Genomic DNA, 15884 nt, shown 5'->3' with positions numbered 1-15884 from the left:
TATGGTTTAACACAAAGTGTAGTTTGGTCATAAGCATCTTAACAGGTGGAATGAACATTTAACAGCTGATCAGAGACATAGCTCCAATGGTATTGACATCGTGGATAATAAATGTGTAAAAGGGTTGGCTAACCCACTTGCAACAACAAGGAAAAAAACACTTCACTTCCCAAGATCATTTTAAATTGAATTATTTTGCTTATTTTGTAATGATATGGAATCCAAGCAGGGCGCGGGGCTTGTGCAGGTAACGTCTGCTCTCCGCTCTCCCATTTGCTTGCCTGTGTTTGGCTTCAGTGCTTTTAGTTTACACTAGATTCCCATTAGTGTCAGAGATGCTGGGTGATGTCCAGTTACTGTGTGAGAGAGATAAACAGGGAGAGGGGGGAGGTCAGCGTCTTCCCTCTCTGTGGACAGTACAGGTGGTATTTGCTGGTGTGTGTATGTGTTATGATTATTTAAATATTTGTGATTTTGTTTAAGTGTGTGTATGTGCTCACAAGGGCTGTTTTTACATTTGTGTAATTTTCCTGCACAACAAAGTTAGTCCAGTTATGTAGCCAGCTCTCCCCGGGCCTTATCTTGATTGGTTAGGGGAGGACGGGGTGGGAGAGGCGATCTGTCGTTGACGATCCACATGCGCTCTCAGTTGCACTGTGTCTATAGGGAGCGCACACACCTCCTTCACAGCCTCAAAGGTCCTACTGGACAGGAGGACTGGTGCTGCAGATGACTGGTGGACTTCTTCAACTAGGATAACCCCTTGAAATCCAACCTGTCATCAGGAAGTAACTTTTTTGTCAAATCTCCGTTAATTGACAGAGAACCCTTAAGTAGCTCGGAATCCTGGGAGATTGTTGGGACCGATCCAAGAGGATTTTCAGGACCCGCAAAGGAAAGTTGGGGAAACTGAAGTGTCCCAGCTACATCAAGCATCACAAGCGGGAGAAGAACTTCTTATGGTCTCGAGAATCATCCATTAAGTTCTGACGAAGCCTTTCTGGAGCTGACTGAGAAGAGGTCAGGTTCAAGTCATCTAATCCTGGCATGGCGAGTGGATGAGAGGAGCTAAAGAGAGGATGAGGCCTGGTGAGCCCATGCTGGGGTGAGGAATGAGGGAGGAAACCAGCTGAGAATTGCTTTCAATGTAAACACGTAGCACCATGCCAACCCTGCTGCCAAGCTGGCACAAGAGGACCTGGACCACACTGCTGCTGTCACTCCTCCTTGTTATCTTCAGCCACCAGGTAAATTAATACTTAACACAAATGTAAGACCTTTTAGTTTGCCAGCATTTAGTCTTTGCATTACATAGCATTGGGTGTTAAAGCTGGGTCAATGTAAAAATCCCTTTAATCTTTGGATTTTTATCGTGAATATTGTGGAGAAAATATTTTTTATTTAATTTGTTGTATGAGGCACGACTTAATGCGGAATATCTCATGAAACACAAAACCCCCTGCTCTAATTGACTGTGGAGAAATATAAATACATGTTGAAGATGTTTTAATATCTGAGGTCTTTTTTCCTATAGAGTTTGGTGTACAGCAGGTCCCACTGCTCATATCCCTTTTCCTACTCTACTTCTGATATCACTGCCTTAAAATACCAGTTTAGTGAAAAACTACTTGGTATCTGTTTAGGAAATCAAGTGAGGAGGGATGTTATTTCTTCTCATGGGATAGGCAAAAAAAAGCAGTTCAGAATATGTTCAGAGAGCCCTTAGTAGTTTTTTGTGCAAATTCACTTTCATCTTCAACATTATAATCCATGCAAATATTCAGGGAGTTAAGATCCTGCTGCTGTGGCGTGAAGATGGGAAATCTACTGTCCTCGCCCCTGACACGGAAAGATAAATGGGCAAAGTGGCAGCTGTGGTCTGCAGCTTCCTTCTCAAATTAAGGAAATGCAAATGTGTCTCACTAATGACGGCAAATTAGAGTAAAATCATAATTTATAACCGAGCACTAATAGGATGGCTGTCAAATACAATAACCTCGAGTTCAGGGCACAAACACGCATAATGTTTATGTGAATAAACAGAGAGTGGTGTGTTTACATTGCTGCAGGCAGGACACTAATGCAGAAAGCACGGCTGATAAACGACCTGCATCAATTACAGATTGCACACAGGTGATCATGTTTCCACAGTAACACAACATGGTCCTTATTAAATACTCCCACCAAGTGGGTAAATACAAACACTGCAGCATCCACCGCACAATTCTTCACAGGCTGCACATACAGGGAAATGTGCTGCTGAGCAAACACACTGTTCTCTACAAGCAGCGTGATTAAATATATATTTTTTTTATATCATTGACTTAATTTTATATAGATGAGATGGTCCTTCTTGAGTCATACGTTGTGATATCACAGTGATCGCTTATCTGAATGCACCACATGCAATTAAGTTTGTTTAATTTTTGTTTAAATTAACTCATTCAATTCAATTCAGTTTTATTTGTAAAGCACCAACATATACTTTACACAGAAATGTCGATACCTTGTAATATTATAGAGAAACTCAGTGGTTCCCATGATGAGAAGAATTGGCGGTGGAGAGAAAAAAACAGCTTCCTATTAACAGGAAGAGATTTCCAACAGAAGACTCGTGGGGTTGTGGGGTGGGGGGCATGTTAATATAAAGATGGACGATGCCTCTCCACATCCTCTACAAAAGTAAAATGAAGCCAAAATATTCTGGATACGAGTGATGCCATCTTGACCCAGCGACGTCATTTGGAGCTAAAACTGTGTCCTAATTCAGGTGCTGTCTCGTTTGTAAAAATATATATATATATAAACTGTTGATACGGCCCATGTACACTGACCACAAAGGATGAACCGAAAGGAGACGATCTAGTCTAAAGAGGATCCTTCATTATCCTTTATTTGTGACTCGAGGTTGTCCCGCCCTTCCTGCTGTCGCTTAGCAACAGAGCTGCATTTTTAATGCCCGTTGTTTTTATCGTAGCTGCTCGGTTGAGTTGTAGGATGATAATCAATGTTTGGAAGTCTTGTCGCTTGGTGGCATCTTTTCCTTTTTGAAAATGGTTTGCCACTGAAGTGCAAGGAATCCGGGGTTAGGTTGGCCCAAGAAGGATCAATCCATATGAGCCTTTGCTTCTCTGGGATGGAAGGACACATTTGTCTGCCACATTTGGAGGAGCCTTCAAAATGGGCTAAATGAGCCCCTAAATGGAGAAACAGCAAATGCCTGCACAGTATTAATCAGGGTATGGTAACAGTTATGAGGGCCCATCACCACAAAGCTTATCAATCGTGATCAGCTGTCGATTATGTTTGTTTTTATTTATTTTTCTTGCTTTGCTGTCAAAGCACTTTGTTTTTAAAAAGTGCTACAAAATTAAATTAATTATTATTTCAACCCGTTTTTTATGTATTCAAATTACTAAGTAAAACCAAATTCATCAGAACCCCTTGCAGGGGCGGCATCCTCTGGAGGACCCGGCATAAACAGCCGATGTCGGCTGCGTCCATCATCATCCGTGTAGACCTCAGCAAATCAGCCAAATGAAATTAGACGGTCTGGTCTGCTTATTGCATCACCAGCCTGTCCCGCCCTTACAGCCGTCTCCAATGGAATGGACAAACAATGTCTTTGGTGGATTAAAAACATTGAAAAGATGTTTTGATTAAGCTGTTCGGTTAAGTACTTACATTTGAAAATAAATTCTGCGGATGTTTTCGTCTTGTTATTTGAAAAACAGTTCATCACAGAAGCACAATGAATCATGGGATATGTTGGGCTGGGAAGGATCCACCTTGCCTCTGAGGCTTGGGGGGTGAAAGAACATATTTGTCTTGGAATTGGGACAGTCAGTCGAGCTGCTGTGATGCAATCGGTCTGTACACCGTACACAGTGCCCACTCTAATAAGCCAGCACATTGCCATTTAAGTGTAGGCGAAACAAAACTAAGGCTGACGCTTCCTGACAGGTGCACTGAGGGGTACAATCAGTAAACATCCCATCATGCTCTTGGCATGTCGGGAGTGGTCTCCTAAGATGCCCCCACATCCCAGACAATGTGATGATATTTTTGACCAATGTGAAAAGGCTGTGGGAGTCACACCTGTGTTCATCTTCTATTTCATGTCAAATGGCTGCTGTGTCCATTGAACACTCATGGGAGACAAGAATGTCCAGCACTGTCATCAAAACAGTGCGTGTGTGTGTGTACTCGTTTTTGTTGCCTCTTTAGGACCTCATAGGGACCAAAACCTGGTCCTAATCAGGCAAAACAAAATTTTTGAGGTCCTGCACAAACCTATGTGTGTGTATGTGTGTGTGTGCACCAATGGAAAGGTTGAGAAAACTCAAAATCTCCAAAAGATGTACTGCACTTAATTTTTGAATTCACCTATAGCTGTGTCAATAATTATAATATTACTGTATTATTATTTTGAGCTCTAAATACTGAGAACTCTATTGTCATTGCTCACCACGGTCCAGGGGATTCAACCAGTATATTCTCATGAAATTTGTCACTGACCAATAACTTAAATTTCTTACTTACTACTCTACTTGATATTTAATGTGTGTGTGCATGTGTGTACATGTTTTCAATATGAAAATAGCTTAATATGTTTTACAGCACCAAAGTGCTAACCATGAATTTTAGAAAGGGAACTAAATGTATGAATCAAACGACGACTTGATAGATAGATGGATAGATTAATTTATTTAGTATTTACTAATAATTCCTCATCATATCTCCTTCTTTTGGAATCCACATGGAAGGTGACAGGCTCGGTGCTTGAAAGTCTGATAGCTAAACGGACTGAGTACTGGGAGAACTGCAACAGAACTCTGGTGCACTCACCCCCGAAAACAGGTGAGCTATTATTATCTCTTATTTACGTCTGCCTAGCTCTACCTGTACAGACCTTCATGAGATCCTCTGACTTTTCTCTTTATTACAGGAAACTACTGTAAAGGAACGTTTGACACGTTTGTGTGTTGGCCTCATTCATCTCCGGGGAATGTGTCGGTCCCCTGTCCTTCTTACCTGCCATGGATCAGTGAGGGTAATGTTAGCAGCTAATGAATTAAGTCACAAATTCAAGATTTCACCGTAGCTTTGACCTTATTACATGAATGGCCCCTTTGTGCTCCTCAACCTTCCTTTGTCACTGCATTCATTTATATACATCACAAGACAGACTGCTGTAGTGGCTTTCGTCACAGGATGATGCAAATTTAGTTTGCACGCTCATGGTCCCCTGAGGATAGAGTCTATTGACGATTGATTCCCTCACTTTTTGTCTTGTGACACCACAAGCTTGACATTAAATTAACTTATGACATTTTTGACTTTCATATTCTCCTCTTACGAACTGTGGTGAAACTGCAAATCATGAGATATCAACATTTTGATTTGTGCAACACTTTATGGTCAAATATCCGCCTCAGCTGTGGCTTGTGTTTAAGTTGCAAAATTAGGAAGGAAACAGAAAAAAATGGTACAGTAGCATCGTACCTAATTTCAGGTTGGGGTCTCAAAACTGGTGGAATTAGAGTTAACGGAAATAATGACGTATAAACACCATAATCAGTATATTGTTTGATTCTAAATAATGTCAATACATATATATATTAATAACATTATCTGTATAGCACTTATCTAATCAAGGCTTCACAAAATCATGCATTAAAATAAAAGGTATTCAATTGAGTTCAATTCATATATTCAACTGGTATCCTGTGGTGGTTTTATTTAGTATTTGATTCATTAATCTGCACTGCAACAGTTCTTTGCGACCAGCTGATACTACGGAACAATTCTACTTTATCCTCTTGAAGCGGTTTCACAAATTCTTGTTCTGAATCAGGTTTCAGCTTCTTAAGAAGCATTTCACTCATCACAAAATTGACCATGTAACATTGTCTCTGTCAGAATGTCGTCTTGTGAAATCAGCTTTTCCTGCACTGAACCCTCTCAGAAGTAATGGTCCGGACAGCGCTACGATATGCTGCACTTTTCCTGTCAAACACCATTCACACAAAGTCATCAAGGGCAATTTGGGGTTCAGTATCTTACCCAAGGACACTTCAGATTGCAGACTGGAGTAGCCGGGGATCGAACCACCGATCTCAGTGGACGACCCTGTCTATCTCCTGAGCTACAGCCAATTTTAGTTTTAACAGTGTAATATAAAAATAAAAACCTATCACAGGTGAAAATGATTTCCTCCCCAGCCACAGTCAGTCAGCTTATCCTCTGCATATGCATATAAATGTGTCTTTCAATTACCTGCAGATGTCTCCAGGAGGGCACACAGAGAGTGTTTAGAAAATGGAAAATGGCGACAGAGGGAGAATTCCTCTGAGCCCTGGAGAGATGACGCAGAGTGTCAGGAGGACCAGTTCTTTAAGGACAAGGTGAGGAGGAAGGTGTGGAATTCAGTTCTCTCTAAATCCACTAACATCTTTTTTTGTCTACAATGGGATTGGATACAAAGGATTTTTCTAGTCATCTGTCCCATAACGTACGTGTGTGTGTGTGTGTGTGTGTGTGTGTGTGTGTGTGTGTGTGTGTGTGTGTGTGTCCAGGAGGATGAAATGCTTCGCCAGACAGCCCTCAGGCTCATCTCTGTTATTGGCTATTCCCTGTCCCTGACCTCCCTCACACTGGCCACTCTCCTGATGGGCATGCTGAGGTCAGTAGTCAAATGGCGGTGAAAGAGTTTCCTTATTACAAATTTGGTCTCATTTTCATTGCTTTGAATTGTAACGGTTAGGATCTGGGACGACTGAAGGCGTCAGTCCAGACAAGTCGGGGCAAGAAACTCAAGCAGTAAAATGATTATACATTTATGAAGGAAAGTTTGTGTCACTTGTGAAGTTGCAGCTTCAATCTTATAGTCAATCACTGAAGTATGAGACAATATACTAGCTTTAAAAACACAGTGCCTGAGGAGCAAAAGGCCGCACAGAGGGATAGTTACAAATCAATGGAGAAGATCAATGATAATAAATGACTTTTTAAAACCTAAGAGACATTTCCATGTAGATGCATATAGAGTTTCCCGATCATTCGTCAATCCGCTTCATGTCATGACACATGGCCTCAGTAATGCTTTTAAAGTTGACCAGGATCAATTTTTTTCCTCCATCTGTTCCTGCATCTTCGTTAACAGGAAGCTCCACTGCACCAGGAACTACATCCACATGAATCTGTTTGTGTCGTTCATCCTGAGAGCCGTGGCTGTCATTTCTAAGGAAATCGTATTATACATCATGTATTCCAACCTGCCCAAGGACGACCCCGGATGGAGGTCCTACTCAAGCTCTGCAGTAAAAACAAACTAAAACACTACTTATTATTATTAGTAGACACTTAAAACAGTGCTTTCGTAAGAGTCGTAGTATTATATCAAATACTGCCTATGAATTTCAAGCAGTTTGAATCAGCCGAATGATTTGCAGGACTGATTAATCCCTGTGTGTTCCCCAACAGACAGCGTTTATGTGCAAATTCTCCAAAGTGTGCATGGAATACTTTGTGGCCTGTAACTACTTCTGGCTCCTGGTGGAGGCCGTCTTCCTCCACACGCTCCTCTTCACCGCCGTGCTGACTAAGAGACGACTGCTGAAGAAGTACATGCTGCTGGGATGGGGTACGCTGTGAATGGATATTGATATGTATGTGTACGTGCTTGTGCATTTGTGTCTAAATGTACATTTTAATTGTTTTCTTATCTTTCTAATATATATTTTCTTTGCAGTCTAAAAATTGAAAATCTGATTAAAATACTATTTACAAGTAAGAGGCAGAATTTCTATGTACATTCAACTGAAATTGAAGAATATGCATATAGATTAAATTACATATGTAGAATGTATGTAGAGACTTAGAAAACATGACTATCCAGCACATTTTGAAGACTATGAAGACCCCTAGTGGTAGTAAGCGAAAAGCTGCAGAGGCAATGCACACCATCCACCAGGCCGACCCTGGAATAGCAAAGTGAGTTGGCTGAATATGACATAAATAACAAATTTCATTATAATTCACCCAGTTTTCTAGAAACATGAATCAGTCAAATTGTTAAAATCCTACAAAAAGTCTACACACATATTGTGGCTTTAAGAAGAACCAGCTCAACATGTTACATTTATGCTTTTATTACATTTCAGGAACTCCAGTCTTATTCGTCACACCATGGACAGTCGTCAAGATTATATATGAAAACACAGAGTGAGTGGATCATTACATACTTCACAATAAATTCATGAATTAATTTGAATGTTCTGATCAGTGCTTGACTGTGGAAACTTCTTTTATTCTCAAGATGCTGGTCAATCGTGAACCGATGGTTCTGGTGGATAATAAGGGGCCCGATTACTTTGTCAGTGCTCGTAAGTGAAGTTTCTGAGTCAATCCTTGAAAGCCTTTCCAAGAAGTTACAGCTCATTTGTTACAGATACATTATGTTGCTCCCAGGAGTTTGTTCTCCTCATGGTACCAGACCTCACGTGAATGCTACTTCGGTTTCACACTCTGTTAACGGCTCCGGTCTTGTGAGGGCATGTGATATTGAATGGTGAAGCAGTCACAAGCATAACTGACTGCTAATTTCTCGGTAAACAAATACACTGATCCTTCTCGGATGCAGGTTTTTATCATCATTTAAACTCATTGGCCTTTAAAGGGATAGTTCACAGAAAAATGAAAATTCACTCATTATCTGCTCCCCACTGTGCCGATGGATTGGTGGGTAAAGTGTTTGAGTCCACAAAACACCCCTGGAGTCTCACGGGTAAACAGTGTTGCAGCTAAATCCAAAAATCCAAGTGAATCCGTAAGACTTTCGGACACCCCATCGTGTTGCTACGTCCACTAGCTTAGCCACTTCCAGCGGACATTTAGTCTTAAAACCTGGTTAAAAGGACCTCGTTTCGAATGTCGGGACTTACGGACACATGGATGACAACACACGAGCAGCATGGAGGCATGTTATATTTTTTCTGTTGTTTTATTACGTCTGAAGAAGGAGTCGCCATTGACTTCAATTGTATCGGATTTGGCTGCAACAAAGTTTTCCTGTTAAACTCCAGAAGTGTTTTGTGGACTCAAACACTTCACCCACCCCTCCATCGGCATAGTGGTGAGTAGATGATGAGTTCAGTTTCATTTTTCAGTGAACTACCCTTTAAGTCGTTTTTGGATACATTTCCTTTAATATTCCCTCGATGTTTGTTGCAGGTGATCTTCTTCATATTCATCAAGATCCTGATGCTGCTGCTGTCCAAGCTGAAGGCAGATCAGGTGAAATTTACAGACTACAGATACAGGTACTTCCCCTGTGTTCCCTTGACTCACTCGTGTAACTTTGTCCAAGTCCAAATGTCAGGAAACAAGTGCCGAGAGCTATTCCCTAAGTGGTGTATTTTAACGGTACTGTAAGTTTCAGTTTTAACATTTAAATGTTAATAACTCCAATGTACAGCAGAATTTAAAATGTCAGCGCTATAAGCTCGGGCCTCTTCACCATAAATGTCACCACGGGAGGGAAGGTCATGCATGTGTAGCCAGATGCGCGCTCCCTCCCTGCCGCTGCGGGGCGCTCTACCTGTTCTAATGGCGCACCAGTCATTAGGCGATGTCAGGCGTCCCGTATTTAAGGAGGCGGCCGTGTTTGGCTCGCACTCCTTCCGTTTCCGCTCCTGTCCGGTGGGTCGTGGATAGCGCGGAAGAGCTACCTCTGTAGCCGCGGCGTGGTTGTGCAACAGCCAGCGCCTCCTCTAATTTTCCCCCCTCGTACGCAGCGTGACTGACTGCTGGCGGGGGATCGCTCCGCCGGGGGACCTTCGGGGTGCAGTTGCGGGTCTGCTTTGTAAGTAACGTTGTCTGCCGTTTCTTGCTTCTCTTACCCAAGCTGACTGTTTATGTCATGCAACAGCTGGACTCATCTACGGCTGGGGGAGACTCCCACCCTCCGGGTTGCTGTGACGGTGCCTTGGCTTGCAGGGTGGTGCGTATGGCCCCATTATTCACCCAATTCAGTTGTTGTCATATTAATTATTAAATTTGTTTATTTCGCCCTCCTAGAGGCCCTGCTCCTTCGTCGGCCGTCATTGGCCATCACGTCTCAGACGGACCTGCTGTTTTGGCTTTACCGGAAATTGCACTATCCTAGCTCACACTTTTAATGAACTGTGGCAGCTGATAGGAGCACGGCTCCACAGTTGGAGACTGCCCGGGCTCAGGACCAATTCTGTGTGTTCTTGGAGTATTGTCTTGTGCACTGTGGCTCTCCACGCTACACCTTCACGGCGCGTGGAGTGATCACCACAAAGGGACGCCTAGTTTTTTAGCAACCTTTTAAATACTGTTTATATTGGTTGGTATTTCGTTGTTTTGTTGTTTTGTTTTGTTGTTTCCACGCGGACATGTTTTAATTATTCTTTTATTGTTGGTCAGGTGCTGTGGGCCTGAGGCGGCGACCCAATTCCTGGTGGCGGGGTTTTCTTCACAACCCGTTTTGTTGGTTTGCTGTGTCACGGGTGGCGAGTTTATTAATCCTTCCCCTTTTTCTTTGGTTGTCGTCGCCGCGGTAAGTCCCAGCCCTGTCCCTGTGTTGCTCATGTCAAGCGTTGTATTGCCTGTTGATTGGTGTTCTGTTGTTTTCATTTTGTTTGTTGATTTATGCATTTATTTGGTTATATTAAAGTTCTTTGTTTATTAGTTAAACACGTCTCTTGCCCCGTGATTTAAACGAACCTGTGCTGCTGCACTTACAATAGTTGAGTTATTTCCTGGAGGTGAAATTCCCCAGGTGGCGTTGTGGCAACCTATCACTATCCCCGCTTTCCTCTGCCTCGCTACACATGCATTTACAAAACCCTGCGCTCCCTCATTTGTCCTTTTCTCTGCAAATACTGTGCAAGATTTACAGCCTCTGCTGGCTTCTTGGCTTCTCCATTAAGGAAAGCAACTGCAATCATGGCAAATTTTTGTTTATGCCCCTCAGCTTGGCAAGAGCAACACTGGTCCTGATCCCTCTGCTGGGAGTCCATGAAGTGGTCTTTACAGTGCTGATAGATGAATGTGTGGAGGGCAACAGTCGCTACGCCAGGAACTTCCTCAACCTCACCCTCAGCTCTTTCCAGGTTACAGCTGTAAAGTCAATAACATACCTGAAAAGAGTTTGTTTGTGGTCTAGATTCACATCAAACTCTCATTTGTAATGTTTGTTTTTAGGGTTTCTTGGTTGCTGTGCTGTACTGTTTTGCTAACGGAGAGGTAAGTGTCTTCTTTTGTATGATCCGGGATTTTTAATGGATGAATCTTGTGTCAGAATTGTGTATATGAAGTTTAGAAACAAGCTGAAGAAGTCTTGTGTTTTCACAAGACTTCGAAGCTGCACTAATCAATATGTGTGACCATGGGTAAAAGCTTCACAGTGACAAACCCATAGAGAATTACCAACCATTACTGACAATAGCCTTAGTTCTAAACAGGCCCTGCTACCTCATTGTTTTGGTTTCAGCTCACAAACTCCACTCACATTAACTTGTTACCAGCAGCAGCAGCAAGATGTTGTTTTATGTTCACATAATCTTCTTACACAGCTCATTCTGCACTAAATCGCAGACAGAGATAGCCACATCCTAGTAAACCCATTGGAGCTTTTAGCCACTAAAGAACAGTCGGTGAAAATCCAAAAAAGAGCGAATGTTGGACTTATATTCATCACATTGCTTGAAACACTTAAAATTCACTGTGATGCTTAATTTCAACCCAAGAAGAGATATTTGTTTGCTGATGTGTTCTGCATAATAACTTTTTAAGGTATGCCAGAAGATGCTTCTTCCTTTGCCAAAAGAAAATAAATAAAAATCTGAAATTCATGAATCTGTGTAGTACACCAAAAAACTGCAGAAAAACACATGTAAAGTTAAGGAACATGTTGTCCAGGAGACCATAGTGTGATTCCTGATGTGTGAATAGCAGCACACATCTCCAGTTTGTACAGCAACTTAAAGGTTCAGGGTGTATGATTTAGTGACATCTAGTGGAGAAGTTACATGTTGCAGCTGAACACCCCTCATCTCACCCTCCCCTTCCAACCATGAAAGAGAACCTGTGGTAGTCTTCAGTTGTCATACAAGCTCAAAAGCTGTTTAGTTTGTCCAGTTTGGACGACTGTAAAAAACATGGCTGCCTCCGTGGAGAGGACCCACTCCTAATGTAAATATAACGTATTTAAATATAAAGAAGCCCATTCTAGAGTACAGAAAAACAACAAATAGTACAATGTAGATGATTACACATGAGTGAATACATCACTATGATTATTTTTTATAAAATTTCTCCCAATAGATCCCTTTCACCTAAATCTTACACACTGCACCTTAAAGTGTTCTGGTGTGGTGCTCACTGGTGGCCACTTGAAGAAACAATCTGCAAACCAGAGCTTTGCTGATTAAGATTGGTGACATCATTTTTCCTGATGGCCAGCTTGCTCCCTATGAAATTGGAACTTAATACAATTGTCATCTCTTATTCGTATTTAGGTCCAAGCTGAGCTGAAGAAGCACTGGCAGCTTTTCCTGTTCACCAACCACTTCCAGGTCAGGGGCTGTTTTAGGGGCGCGCCTCTAAAGCACCTGTGGAAGTGCACTCGAGGGCGCCGCCCCCCCTGCGCCAGGCAGAATGACTCTTGCAATGAGAGTGGCACTTACACAACTCGCCCGCACCTGCATCAGGTGGCTGTACATGGAGGATGTGGAGTGCTTGGATTAGGAGAGGTTAAAGGTCAGGGGCTGAAGGACTGTGACGTGACAGGGCTTGACCTTCTCACCAGAAAGAGCCTGTCCAGTAGTGATGGGGAGATGACGCTCGGAGAGACCTTGGAGGAAATTCTGGAGGAGAGTGAGTTCTGATCCCTGTTAGCCACCTGGTACTTAAATTACCTGGATCGTTGGGTACTTGCAGACGTAACTCAGTGACGTCGTACGTATCTAAGACGATTTTGAGGGTCAACCAATCACTTTAGATAAAAAAATCAATACCTATTGGATGTAAATAATAGTGAGTGTCTGGGGCACAGAAAATCTGCAACAACCAATTAAAATGCAGCCTCAGGTCCCGTGGTTGACAAAACCTTCAGGACCCACATTTACATCCATTTGGCCGGCGCCCCACACCGGGAAGTATTATGTACAGTGCCTTGCATAAGTATTCACCCCCCCTTGGACTTTTTCCCATTATGTACTGTTACTAACTGGAATTCTAATAGACTTAAATAAACTTTTTCCCGTTTGATCAACAAAACATGCATAGTACTTTGGAGGTGCAAAATAAATTTTATTGTGACACAAACAATAATGAGAACAAAAAAGTTGACATCTGTTGGGTGCATAAGTATTCACCCCCCCTGTGTCAATACTTGGTAGAACCCCCTTTCGCTGCAATTACAGCTGCAAGTCTTTTGGGGTATGTCTCTACCAGCTTTGCACATCTAGAGATGGAAAGGTTTGTCCATTCTTCTTGGCAAAAAAGATGAAGCTCAGTCAGATTGGATGGAGACCGTCTGTGAACCGCAATCTTCAAGTCTTGCCATAGATTCTCTATTGGATTGAGGTCTGGGCTTTGACTGGGCCATTTTAAGACATTAACATTCTTTAATCCAAACCATTCCTTTGTAGCTCTGGCTGTATGTTTAGGGTCATTGTCCTGCTGGAAGATGAACCTCCGCCCCAGTCTCAAGTCTTTTGCAGACTGCATCAGATTTTCTTCAAGGATTTCCATGTATTTGGCTCCATCCATCTTTCCCTCTATTCTGACCAGTTTCCCTGTACCTGCTGAAGAGAAGCATCCCCACAGCATGATGCTACCACCACCATATTTCACTGTTGGGATGGGCAGTGTTGGGTTTTCGCCACACATAGCGTTTTGCATTGAGGCCAAAAAGTTCAATTTTGGTCTCATCTGACCAGAGCACCTTCTTCCACATGTTTGCTGTGTCTCCCACATGGCTTCTGGCAAACTCCAAACGGGATTTTTTATGGATCCCTTTCAACAATGGCTTTCTTCTTGCCACTCTTCCATAAAGGCCAGATTTGTGGAGTAGACGACTAATAGTTGTCCTGTGGACAGATTCTCCCACCTCAGCTGTGGATCTCTGCAACTCCTCCAGAGTAACCATGGGCCTCCTGGTTGCTTCTCTGATTAATTTTCTCCTTGTCCGACTCTTCAGTTTGGGTGGACGGCCTCCTCTTGGTAGGTTTGCGGTTGTGCCATATTCTTTCCATTTTCTTATGATGGATTTTATGGTGCTCAGAGAGATGTTCAAAGCTCTGGATATTTTTTTATAACCTAACCCTGCTTCATATTTCTCCACAACTTTATCCCTGACCTGTTTGGTGAGCTCCTTGGTCTTCATGATGCTGTTTGTTCAGTAATGATCTCCAACAAACTCTGAGTCCGTCACAGAACAGGTGTATTTATACTGAGATTAAATTGCAGACAGGTGGACCCTATTTACTAATTATGTGACTTGCAAATGTGACTTGTGAATGCAATTGGTCGCACCAGATCTTTGTTAGGGGTTTCACAGTAAAGGGGGTGAATACATATGCACTCAACACTTTTCAGATTTTTATTTGTAAATAATTGTGAAATCCATGTAATATTTCCCCCCACTTCCAAATGATGCACTATTTTGTGTTGGTCCATTACATAAACTCACGATGAAATAAATTTTAATCTGTGGTTATACCATGACAAAATGTAGAAAAGTCCAAAGGGGGTGAATACTTATGCAAGGCACTGTATTTGGACAGAAATCAACCAAATACAATTTGAAAACAACTTCTATTGAATGCTCACAGGCAGGAGCATTGTACGAGTAAAACATTTGTATGTAATTAAATTATGTTTAACATTTTTATACAGGCTTTTTTGCCACAGGATGTTGGAGGGGGCGGTGCCCCAGCGCCCCGTATTAACCAGCCACCACTGGTCATACCAGAAACCTCATGTAGCACAGCAGGCGAACTCCCTGTGTTATCAACAAATGTGACGCAACTGTCACATGCTGCACACACACCGGGTGTGATCCAGGCGTTACAGTAGTTTACTCATCATAGCTGGTTTGATATTATATGTTAGTGCAGATTTACTCACTTCAAGTGATTGACTGAAATAATTTTTGTTTGAAATGCTGATGTAACCAAGCCTCACGGCCTCTGGGTCTGGCTGCGAATGCAAAATCAGCCATGTGTAGTCCATCGGGACTACTGGTCGGATAAATGTGAACGATATCATTGCTTCTTCAATGTGATGTATTTCTAGTTTGTTGATTAGATGGGACTGTTTTAGTTTGACCTTTAGATGACCTCTGTTAATAGACCATTTTACTCCAGCTATACTTGGCCATTTCATGTGTAGATACACACTGCACAGTGGGACTGGAGGTGGAAGAGGGGAGGAGGCCTCTGGCGAGGGGGTCAACAGGGGCCCAAAAACAACATTTTGCCCTGGGGCCCCCTTTCAGATTAATCTGGCCATACATTCTTCCCTCATGAGATAGAATCCTCTGAAACATCATGTAATTTAGTGAGGTACTCAGAGCTGGGAATGTTGGGAATTTAATTATTCCATGGGAATTTGAGGGAGTGTGAGACAATATGGCGAGTGAGTCTCTTTATAAATTATATTTGATCAGATAACAGACTGATAATTCAGACGAAAAGAAAGTTCAGGCATTTACCACTATAAATAATGTGATCATATATTTCCGCTACCATCCAGGCCAATCATCTACAGAAGCTTTATTCATAGGTTATAAACCAATATCCTTGATTACTCTACAGTTACAGCATAACATACAATAATTCTCATTTCAG

The 15884-nt window shown here is 42.2% G+C and overlaps 1 protein-coding gene across 1 annotated transcript; it reads left to right on the top strand.

Annotated features, from left to right (window-relative positions):
- The first annotated feature begins 1163 nt into the window (after nt 1–1163).
- LOC117752698 (glucagon-like peptide 2 receptor) lies at nt 1164–12917 on the top strand. The gene is made up of 13 exons (XM_034570261.1): nt 1164–1247; nt 4767–4860; nt 4949–5053; nt 6286–6407; nt 6579–6685; nt 7166–7322; nt 7486–7645; nt 8166–8226; nt 8321–8387; nt 9235–9323; nt 11003–11141; nt 11233–11274; nt 12549–12917. The coding sequence occupies exons 1-13, from the start codon at nt 1164–1166 to the stop codon at nt 12915–12917; spliced, it is 1596 nt and encodes a 531-aa protein (XP_034426152.1).
- The last annotated feature ends 2967 nt before the right edge of the window (nt 12918–15884 follow it).

Source organism: Hippoglossus hippoglossus, chromosome 19, assembly GCF_009819705.1.
Source record: "Hippoglossus hippoglossus isolate fHipHip1 chromosome 19, fHipHip1.pri, whole genome shotgun sequence".
NCBI lineage: Eukaryota > Metazoa > Chordata > Actinopteri > Pleuronectiformes > Pleuronectidae > Hippoglossus > Hippoglossus hippoglossus.
This window is presented reverse-complemented; position numbering and strand designations above follow the sequence as displayed.